General features: G+C 44.3%; 1 protein-coding gene across 1 annotated transcript; it reads left to right on the plus strand.

The window, feature by feature from the left end:
- Positions 1–2,480: 2,480 nt before the first annotated feature.
- On the plus strand, positions 2,481–3,920 carry LOC145619853 (uncharacterized). Its single transcript, XM_081674545.1, has one exon. It carries the CDS (start codon positions 2,481–2,483, stop codon positions 3,918–3,920), a length of 1,440 nt encoding a protein of 479 aa, XP_081530671.1.
- The last annotated feature ends 7,953 nt before the right edge of the window (positions 3,921–11,873 follow it).

Below are 11,873 nucleotides of genomic sequence, written 5' to 3' on the forward strand. Positions count from 1 at the left end.
AAGTATAAATTAGGGAAATTCTACATTATAACCCGCTACTTTTTGAAATTCTACGCTGTGCCCCTACTTTTTGAAACTTCTACACTGTAACCCCAAGGTATAGTAAGTAACTCTGTTGTACCCTTGATGCTAAATCACCGTTAATATAGTTCCGTTAGACATAAAAATTTTATTTAAATAAATAAATAAAATATAAAAAAAATAAAACACCAAAACCACCCCATGGTCAGCCCGCTGCCACCGCAAGCCCACCACCCTTCCCCCGGAGCCTTGGCCACCTAGATTCCTTCCCCTCTCCCGACTTTCGCGTTGCCCCGACTACCTCCCCTTTCCCCTTCGAAACACCCACCACGAAATTCAACAAAATCACTCAAATTCCAACCCCCAAATCCCAAACCCTAACCCTAACTTTCAATATTTGGCAGCAGGAGGCTAGAGCGGAGAGAGAGAAAAGGAACAACAGCGGAGGCTACGACTGCAGTGAAGGGAGATGGCGACTCGTTGATTTCCGGCGATTGGAGGTTATTTAAGGTTTTTTCGAGGGGGAGGGGGAGGGGTTACGAGTGGTTTTAAGGGGAAAGAGGACGATCGGGGCGGTGCAATTGCCTGGGGAGGGAAAGGGGGTCTGAGCAGCGTTCGAGGGGACGGGGGTAGGGCTGGCCGTGGGTTGTAGCGGCTGGTTGTGGGTGGTTGGATTGGTGGTTTTGGTTTTCTTATTTTGTCTTTTTTTTTATTTTTTTGGGATAACGGAACTTTATTAATGGACACTTAACGGCAAGGGTACAATAAAGTTACCAACGAGACCTTGGGGTTACAGTGTAGAAGTTTCAAAAAGTAGGGGCACAACGTAGAATTTCAAAAAGTAGCGGGTTATAATGTAGAATTTCCCTATAAATTAAGTACTGTCTTTTGCCAAATTCATATGTATTATATATTATTGTTGACCTGTAGTAATTGTATATACGAATAGTAATTGTATATACGAGCCAAATTCATATGTATTATATATTATTGTAGACCTGTAGTAATTGTATATACGAATAGTAATTGTATATACGAATTTAATTTGAATTTTTTATTTGTATTTTTGTAATTGTATGTTAAATACGGGTCAGGGCGGGAGAGTGCAAGTCCACCACTTTACAAGACCAAGGAGGTTCCACCTCAAAACCATATGGCAATGAAGGGAGTAGCCCCTTAGCCTTATATTGTGGTGGTAATTCTTGAATTCTTTCAATGTGGGATTTCATTGCCATTACATTGTATTTATTAACATTAATTGCATCATAATTGGGTTTATGTTCTATACGAAATTGAATTGTGTCCCTCGCATCATTTAATTGTATTTTTAAATCATACATGATGGAAAAACTTAGGAAAATTGTCACCATTATTGTACGGGATGATACCGGTAGTAAAAGCTAAATAGCCGGTAATATCTTCTAATACCGCTAAACAACTGTTGATTAGTAAGAAAGCTCAAATATCTATAACGGCCTTCCTAACGGCCACGTGGAGAGCTACTTGAAGCCACATAGGCACCTGCTGCCTACGAGGTCGGTTTGCCACCTATCATTATAGGTGGCACCAGCTTGGTTATTTCCCTATATATACCAAATCAAATGTTCACCTAAAGGTACAATCTTTTCTCTCTCTCTCTACATATGTAAAATACTTTCTCTCTCTTCACTCTTTCTTCTTATCGGATTGCTAACTTTAGCATCGGAGAGGTTATTCCCGGATAACCCCCGGGTTAGCTTATCTGTGTTGATTGTGCAGGTGCGTAATTGGACGGTAAACCTTTACCAACCCACGAAGATTATCTGTACCGGAGCTCTCCCGGAACAGTTGGCGCTAGAAGGAGGGGATAGTAATAACTTCTATCGTCCAAATAACCTTCGCCAGTCATGGAAGAAAACCATGAAACCATAACGCCGATAACAGAAGCTGAAAACCGCCAGTATGATAGTAACATCCTTAATGTCAATGGAAAAAAAACCGTCAATGCAATACCTGAGATTGAGGTGGAGGATGAAACTCATCTTCTCCACAAGAATACCGTGAATACACCGGTAACACCCGAACGGAGTCCGGCACGGATACCGGATCCCCTGGAGGAATTTACCCCTGAGGAGTTGGAAGTAACGGCTAGGGTAATGAAAGCGATGTCTCGGAAAAGGAAGGAGGCTGAAGCTGCAGCTAATAAGGGGCAAGTTAATATACCGGCCATACCTGTGGTCGTGAACCTGGCGAGCCAATTCAACCAGGCAGACCAGCAACCACCACCCCAGCCCCAGAATCGGGGAATAATTGTCCCAAGTGAGCGTCAGCCTACCCATGGTACGCAAATAGAGGACTCAGGGTCCCGGCAACACGAGATTAGCAGTGGGCCAGTGAGACGTATAGCCAGAGCTATAGTCAGGCCGAGAGTATCACCTTTCACCCAGGAGGTACTGGATTAGCAAATGGAAAGAATAAAAATGCCGGCATGCACCTTTGATGGCAAAGGGGATCCTAAGCGATACGTAGCGGCATTTGAAAGCCATATGCTGCTTTATACCGACACCGACGCGGTGTGGTGCAAGGTGTTCCCGACAAAATTAATGGGACCAGCCTCGGATTGGTTTTCCAATTTGGAGAATGGGTCAATTGATTGCTTTGATACCTTGGTCGAGCTGTTTACCGGCCAGTATATCAGCAACAGTGCTAGGCAGAGAACTTCAGGAGAGCTTATGTCGGTCAGGCAAAGAAGAGATGAGTCCCTTAGGGATTTCATAAGGAGATTTAATAGTGAGGCTAATACGATACCAAAGTTACAGCAAGAAATAGCTGTAACGGCTTTAATGAATGGTTTGGGAGATAATGATTTCAAAAAATACATGGCGAGGAAGTCCTTCCCGAATTTAGGCGTGGCCTTTGGCAAGGCGTACGAATACATAAAAAGCGAGGATTTATTGAAAACCAGTAACCAGATAGCGGCATCAGAGCCCTCTCGAAGACAGAATGATAATGTTGCGCCTAGTACTTATGCCGGCGGAGTAAACAGACAACAACAACAGCCAAACCAACAAAGAACCGGTAGGCCACCCAGAGGTCTTGGCCGGTACAGCAACTATACACAATTGAACACACCAAGGGCCGCAATATACTCAATAAATCAGCACAGAGAGGACTGGACACGACCGGCGCCAATGATAACCAAGGGGCGAGATACGAAAAAATACTGCATGTTTCACAGGGATATCGGCCATTATACAGAAGAATGTACTCAATTGAAGGAGAATATAGAATACCTCATCAGAAAGGGCCACCTGTCCCAGTACCGAGCTCAAGCGGGGCCAAGTCGGCAGCAAGCCCCACAACCTAGACAAAGTGAGTATAGAAGGCAAGGCGACTTGTCCATGCAAGATGACACTTACCGGCGTAATCATAGCGGGGAATACCGTCAAGGGAACAATGCGCCAGGTCACAAGATTACAATTGAGGTTATTACCGGTGGTCCATTACATGGGGGATCAGTTAGCGGAGCGAAAAAGAGCCTGTCGGAGCATAGGCACACAGTGAATGCATTGGGTGTAGATGAGCGACCAAGGCCCGCGTCAATGCCGTCAGTATCTTTCTCGGAGGCAGACGCTAAAGGCTTGGTATTTCCTCACGATGATCCATTGGTTCTAATTCTGACGGTCAATGGAGCCAACATCAAGCGAGTGTTGGTCGATGGAGGGAGCTCCGCTAACATCCTGTTTGCGGAAGCATTCGACGCAATGAGGATAGGCCGGAAGTACTTGACCCCGGTATCGTATCCCGTTATCGGATTCAACGGATCTACAGTGAGGCCGGAAGGAAGTATAGCCTTGCAAGTTAGAATTGGCGAAAGGCATGGTGGCCAGGGATGTCATGACGGAATTTTTAATAATTGATGTGCCCTCAGCGTATAATGCTATTGTCGGCAAACCCCTGATCCATGATTTACAGGGAGTAGTTTCAACATATCATTTGACGATGGTATACGTATCAAATCTGGGGAAGACCGAGCGTGTTAGAGGAGGTCAAACAATGGCCAGGGAATGCTATGTAACAGCTCTAAAACAGCCTAACCGACAACCCCAGGCTGAGCAGGCAACGCAGAAAAGGGGGCGAGCCATGTCTGCGCATGACTTAGCAATGGAGAATTTCGACACACGCCCGGTAGCGGTTCCCCGCCCTTCGTCGGGAGGAGAGACAGTAGAAATTGAGTTGCAACTTGGGGTATCGGGAAGAACTGTGCGAGTTGGGTCCGACATGGATGTTGATACCCATTGTCATTTAGTGGAACTTTTACGGGAGAACGCTGATGTGTTCGCTTTCTCGACAGATGAAATGCCCGGGATCCATCCAGATGTTATAGTACATAAACTGAATGTGGATAGGAATGCCAGACCAGTTAGGCAGAAAAAACGTAACTTCTCGACAGAAAAGATAGAAGCAATACAAGCTGAAGTAAACAAGTTGCTAGCGGCGGGGTTTATTGAGCCTTGCACGTACCCTGAATGGTTAGCAAACGTAGTCATAGTGAGGAAGCCGTCAGGGAAATGGAGGATGTGTGTGGATTTTACGGACCTGAATAAAGCCTGCCCAAAGGATTGCTATCCACTGCCCCGAATGGATAGGCTGGTAGACTCCACTTCTGGCCATGCTCTGCTCAGCTTTATGGAAGCCTTTTTGGGATACCATCAAGTCAGCCTGTATGCACCAGATAGAACGAAAGCGGCGTTTATTACTGATGCCGGCGTATTTTTTTATAAGGCAATGCCATTTGGGTTGCGAAACGCGGGGGCAACATATCAAAAACTGATAGACAAGGTCTTTGCAAGTTAGAAAGGAAGAAACGTGGAAGTATATGTTGATGACTCTATCATAAAAAGCCGGTTGGCCACTGATCACGTCGCAGATTTAAGGGAAACATTTGAAACTTTGCGTCAATACCGGATGAAACTCAATCCAGAGAAATGCGTCTTTGGAGTTCGTTTAGGGAAATTCTGGGGTTTATGGTTAGTGAAAGGGGGATAGATGCAAATCTTGACAAAATAGAAGCCATCCTTAGCCTACCGCAACCAAAGTCAATAAAGGACATACAGAAGCTTACCGGACGCATGGCAGCGCTGACAATGTTTATTAGCAAATCGGCTGATAAGGCCTTACCATTCTTTGTAGTCCTCCGCCAAAATAAAACATTCGTTTGGGGGGAAGAGCAGGCAAAGGCACTAGAGGTGGTCAAAAACCATCCAAGGTCCCTACCGACCGTAGCAAGGCCGGAACAAGGAGAGAGCCTGCAGTTATATATCTCGGCATCTCCTAAGACGGTTGCAGCGGTGCTGATAGTGGAACGAAAGAAAACTCAAATGCCTATTTATTTTGTGAGCCATGTCCTGAACGCGGTAGGGAGACGATACCCTCTGATAGAGAAAATTGCATATGCTGTGGTTATCGCTGCAAGAAAACTTCGGCCATATTTTGATGCACATACCATTGAAGTCTTGACAAATCAGCCGTTAGAGAAGTCTCTGCAGAAAATGGAGACATCTGGAAGATTGCTCAAATGGGCGGTGGAGTTGTCGGAGTACGTGATAATTTACAAGCCACGAGTGTCGATAAAGGCTCAGGCATTATCTGATTTCATTGTGGAAACATCCTACACCGAAGAAGAAGAAGTCAATGGAGTGTGGAAGGTCTCCGTTGACGGCTCCTCAGCATCAACGGGCTTCGGAGCCGGTATCGTCATGACATCACCGCAAGGGGACATATTCGAGTATGCTATCAAATTCAAGTTCAAAGCCTCAAATAATGAAGCTGAGTATGAGGCAGCACTTGCGGGAGTACAGTTATGCATTGCGGCTGAGGCAAAACGGATAGAAGTCACGACTGACTCACAACTGGTAGTAAGTCAGTTTGATGGCACTTACGAGGCAAAGGAACAAACAATGATGGCTTATTTGGCCAAGTTGAAAACAATAACGGCCAACCTGGAAATGTTTGAAAAACAATTGGTGCCGAGAGCAAAAAATACACAGGCAAACGCCTTGGCAAAACTGGCAAGTTCAAGCTTCAATGATCTAGAACGCACCGTAATGGTAGAGCTTTTGGAACGCAAAAGTATCGACCCCAACAACACTCCAATAGAGGTGAATTGCGTGATTAACGGCCAAGAATGGTATGATGGTGTGCTGGCCTACAAAGTGCATAACGTCTTACCGGTGGATAAAATAGAAGCCCAAAAGGTAAAGAAGGATAGTATCTGGTTTGTCATGTTCAAGGGAATGCTGTATAAAAGGGGATTATCGCTACCATTGCGAAGGTGCATATCGGCCTATGAGTCAGCTAGGCTGATAGAAGAAATCCACGAAGGGCTTTGTGGAAATCACGCCGGAGGCCGGTCAATGTCCTTAGAAGCAATGAAAAGAGGGTATTACTGGCCAACAATGAATGCTGATACTCTAGCATACGCGAAAAAGTGCGATAAATGCCAAAAGTTTGGGCCGGCAATAAACCAACCGCCAAACGACTTGACACCAATTCTAAATCCGATACCGTTTGCACAATGGGGAATGGACATTGTTGGGCCTTTTACGTCAGCAACTGGGAACAGAAAATTTCTGATAGTAGGGATTGACTACTTCACCAAATGGATAGAGGCGGAACCGGTAGCAAAAATAACAGCGGGCGAGGTCAAGAAGTTTATCTGGAAGAGTATATTCACCCGATTTTGCCTAGTGGTAGCAATGGTGTTTGATCACAGCTCCCAATTTGATTGTAGCCCAGTTAAGAACTTCCTTAGCATATACAAAGTAAAATTTGCATACGCGGCAGTCTGTCATCCCCAGTCAAACGGCTAGGCGGAGGCCGCAAATAAGCAGATACTAACGGCATTGAAAAAGAAGGTAGAAGATGCAAAGGGCTTGTGGGCATATCTGATCCCGGAAATATTATGGGCAAATAGAACGACAACAAGGGAAACTACTGGGGAGTCGCCATTCAACCTTGCTTTCGGCTCAGAAGCCGTTATTTCAGCTGAAGTAGGAATCCCTACGTTCCGTGTTCAGCATTTTTGTGAAGATCAGAATGACTTGCTCCTAAGGCAACAATTAGACTTCTTACCAGAAACACGGCTTACGGCTGCCATCAAATCAGCGGCATATAAGAATCGTATGAGTCAAGCATATAACAAAAGAGTCAATTACCGGCCTTTGGAAGATGGAGACTTGGTCCTTCGTAGAACTGCAGCAACGGGTAAAGGAAATGCAGATGGCAAGCTCACCGCAAACTGGGAAGGCCCCTATCAGGTGTACGAAACAGTCCGCCAAGGATCATATCGGTTGATGACTTTAGAAGGAGTACCGTTAAAAAATGTTTGGAATACAAGTGTCCTCAAGAAATACTATGTTTAAAATTTTTTTATTTTCATGTTTAGTACCGGCATGACATGTGGTCATGGTTTAGTGTTCTTTGTTATTTCTTATTTTGTAAGGCAAACTCTATGCCTGTAGTTTGTTTTAACAGTTTTAGCCAAGGCCGTTAATAAGAGCAGTACGTACTATAACATATGGAGCCATCCCTTACTTTCGATATGATCTGATAAACAGCCTAGCTAGTTGTCTCACTCATTCAAGTGAGGAGGAAGGTTGGATAACTAATGTGCCTCAAGGCAAGTTGAAATTGACGGTCTGATCCACTGTCAATACTCGGCCTGCTAAAGGCTGCATATGTATGAAAAACACCGAGAGTACCAAAATGATAAGGAATTCCGAAATCAATCATTGCGGAATTCGGGGGCATATGCCTAATATGCCTATGTGTTGGAATCAAAAAAGTTGGAATCGAAAAAACAAAAAGGACGATAATTTATTAGAACTAGAAATAGTTTAAGTAGCAAACCATTATAAAATTTAGCGTACAGGTAAGCAAAAAAGTATGCAATTATAATACAATTATAGAAATCACAGACAAGAATAATAGTATCGAAATACAAGTGCATTCACGGCGTTAGAATGAATACAGGAAAGAAAACGTGTAGATTTCTTTCGAAGAAAATTAACAGTAAAATCATTCAAAAAACGAGTATAACGGAGAAACTATTCAATTGTGTGCAATTAAAATATAGCTACACATTGTAGAGGTTACCAAATTCAGATAAAGTTGATAAGTGATTAAACAAACATAAAATAAAAATTGTCAAAACATACAGATATGAAATCGACAGCCATCACCCAAAAAAGACAAGGGTCAGATCGGCCAAAATACAAGTTTGTAAAAATTGTTCAAACAGAAACAGACATAACCTGCTCAACAATGAGCCTTAGCAATTACAGATAAAGAGGACCCGCATGATTCCGGTGATGACTGCCCGCCCCATTAATCCTTATTCGTTTCAGGCGCTTTTTGGGGAACAGCTTCAGAGGTGCCGACAGCTTTGTCCTCTCCGATAGGACTGGAAATCAGGGCATCTGCAAACTCCTCTTCCGGCAGATCACGTGGGTCCAGATTCTTCAGAACTTCAATCGGAGGAGGGTTATCAAAGTAATCCCCCTCATAGCTGGTAGGGGAGAGATGCATGTCATCACCATAGGCAGTCTCAGTTGCCTGCCATTTTTCTACATCCCAGTTCTCGGCCTTGCAGACACAGCGGTGCGCAGCTACCCACCCGCCAGTGTATCGGTCCACCAGCAAGTTCCGGTAATGGTCAGACTGCATGAACCGATTGACTGCTCGGCGCCTGATACCGGGCTTGTCCTCTTCAGCCTTTTTCAACCTCCTCCAACTTTGTTTTGGCCTCCTTCTCTGTCTTCAGCTGTAGCTCGAGGTCTGTAATTCTCTTTTGCATGGATTCCTGGTTGGCCAGCTTAGTGTTCAGAACAATCATATTGTTCTCCAACGTTTTGACATTGGCCTTCAGTTTCTCCTTCTCATTGATAGCAGCTTGTTGGGCGTCATCACATTTTTTAAACTTTGCCTCGGCCTGATCATGACAGCGCTGATAATACCGGTACATGTGTACCACCTCGACCGCCGAGTTGACAGTCTATAAAAAAAGGAGGAGGAGGAAGAAGAGAATTATTATACAAATATATATAATTATGATAGTAAAAAAAAAAAAAAAAAAAAAAAAAAAAAAAAAAAAAAAAAAAAAAAAAAAAACGGCTAAAGTTTGTCTTACCCGGAGCATATCGTTCATCATTTGGCCGCAAGGAGAAATGAGCTTATCAATAGGCCGGTCTGCCGGCGTGGCCAAATCCTTCAACACTCTCCAATCCATGCTGCCGCCGGTATTGGGGTCGTCACAGATAACAGACTCTCCCCGATTTACGTTAATGCGAGGATGCCACGGCTCGCCAGCACCACCGCTAGGAACCAAGAACTCTTCAGCCACCTCGGCAGGCAACTTCACATGGGGAACCTCAATATAATCCCCAGTCATTACCGAAATGAAGGCGTTTTTGCTGCTAGCAGACCTCCCCGTCACCCGAGTTTGTCGGTCCCTCAAAGAAGGGTCTTCGGCCGGTACCAGCTTCTCTGTTGTTACAACCTTCTCTGTGGCAACAGCGCTCGCGTCAGGCTTACGCAAGTGAATGTTTAGTTTTCTGATGCCGGAAGGACGGTCACCGTCATCCTCCAAATTCACAACATTCAGATCCTTCAAGGTCTCTTCCGGCTTCTGCTGGTTTTTAGCGGCCTCTTCTTGTTTTTGCTTTTTGAGCTGGTCACGGCTTGAGAGGTCGCCAGCTCTTTTGGAGGCATTTGTTCCGCCTCTCTTGACTGGCAGGGTGCGAGCTTTAGTCCTGCGTTGCTCGTTAGAAGTCATGTCTTGTCGTCTTCTTTTCTTACCTTTAAGAGCACGCATGCAGTATACAGGTAGTGTATCGTAACTGTGTTTTGGGTTTGGAGGGCACTGATATTTCACCCTGCCGTCAGGATGTAAACCCAAGCTGGCAAAATCTAACTTGTTAATACCTGCAACGCAACAGACACGCAAGGAATAAATACAAGTAACGGGATAGCGAGGCTTAAGTACTCTGAAAGTTGAAGTACCGATATAATAGTCAGTTATTTTAAAATAACTGGTTCTGGGCATAGAAATACTTCAATTCATAGTTAACAATACAAAAAAAAAAAGGAACAAAGCTGTTAATATGAGAAGAACCATACCAAATTCGTCAGTCCAACAGAGACCGACATGAGACAAAGGGGCGTTACCCAAGATATAATTACAGTTGGGTAGCCACACCCCCGGTACAGCTTTGTTCTTACTACCAGCCTTTACATATGTACAATCAAAAAATTTACAAGCATACTTCTCTATCTGACCTAATCTTCTACTCCTAATGGTATCAAACATACTATGAGAGGGATAGAAACATCTGCGAACTTTATAGTCTTCAGGAACACTTAGAAAATAGAAATTCTCCATCCAACCTTTACAACTGGTCAGTTTCGGCCAGACTGTACATTTACCACGGGCCGTGAACAATGACCAAAACCCTGGTGACTGACTGTCTCTCTTTAGCCAGTTAAGGGTGCGAAACAAGTTCAATGTGAGAGGGAAATCCATGAATATCATAACCCACACCAGTGAGATAAGGTTACGGATGGCAATGGGCGTTAGCTGCGCCACACACACATTCCAAGCCCTGAAAATTTTCTCGATAAAGGGGTGCAATGGAAACCGTAAACCATATTCGAGATGCTTCGCATAAACGACTATATGACCGTCAGGACAATCAAGAGCAGTCTGACCCTCTTTAGGCAATTTTAAATCATAGCCGTCGGGAAAGTTGAAGAAGTGGGCACCGATGCGGCAATACTCTTTCTCGGTAGCCTTCTAGAGCCATTCTGGGTCAACTTTCGTCGACACAACCTTGTACTCGGCCTTTAATTCAAGAGGTTCTTGGTATTTCGGGTCGTCATTTTCAGAGTCATACCCTTCATCCAAACTTTCTTCTTTCAAGACGGCGTCGCTTCTTTCAGCGGCCTCACCCTCTCTCACTCTTACAACCAGCTCACTAGTCTCTGTATCTTGACTACCATCTCCACTACCGGCACCCTCAGATTCCTCACCACCACTCCCACCTACACCCTCATCTTGATTGTTACCTACACTTTCCTCATCCATTTCTTCCAAAGACCTCTGAACTGACTGAATGTGCTCTTCACCGACATCAGAGGTTTCTTCAACCACAGGATCTTTACCTGCACGACGCTCAGAGGTTTCACCTTCCTCAGGCTGATAACTAATTCTTTTGGTTCTCGGCATTGTCGTTGTTTTATGACCTATCTTGCCTAAATTCGATCCGTACTGAATAATCTCGAAAGTAGACTCCAACTGTGGACAAATGCTTATCGGGGAGGCTGAAATGATCTTAACGTCTTCTAAAATACTAGACCAAGTAGGCTGACAAGACTTTTCAACTTCTTTCACTAGAGCTGAGGACAAGGGTGCAAACGGGTCAGCCTCGCCGGCCTTACCCGAAGTCGAGTTTTGAGCAAATTCAGGCATAAACTTAACAGACACACAACCACAGACACAACACTAAGGCGAAACAGGCAATTGACACTCTAATTACCAAAATAAACGAAAAAGTTAGGGTTTTTTACCTCGTTGAACCGATTGAATTTCGCAGAACAGCCCTGACAGAAACACGGAAGTAGGAAAGTCGAGAAGTTATATCTTCAAGCAAACAATTGAAATCACTCTCCTCTTGATGATGCAAATTGATCGACGAAAACCTAAGTGTGTTCGTAGAAATACTTCGAAGAAATTTTTTGGAATGAAGAGCAAATAAGGAAATTTGCTCATTTTCGAGGCTTAAATACCCCAATGAACAGTGGCAGTTGAAGTGACA

The sequence above is a fragment of the Chenopodium album genome, chromosome 27 (assembly GCF_948465745.1).
Source record: "Chenopodium album chromosome 27, dcCheAlbu1.1, whole genome shotgun sequence".
Lineage (NCBI taxonomy): Eukaryota > Viridiplantae > Streptophyta > Magnoliopsida > Caryophyllales > Amaranthaceae > Chenopodium > Chenopodium album.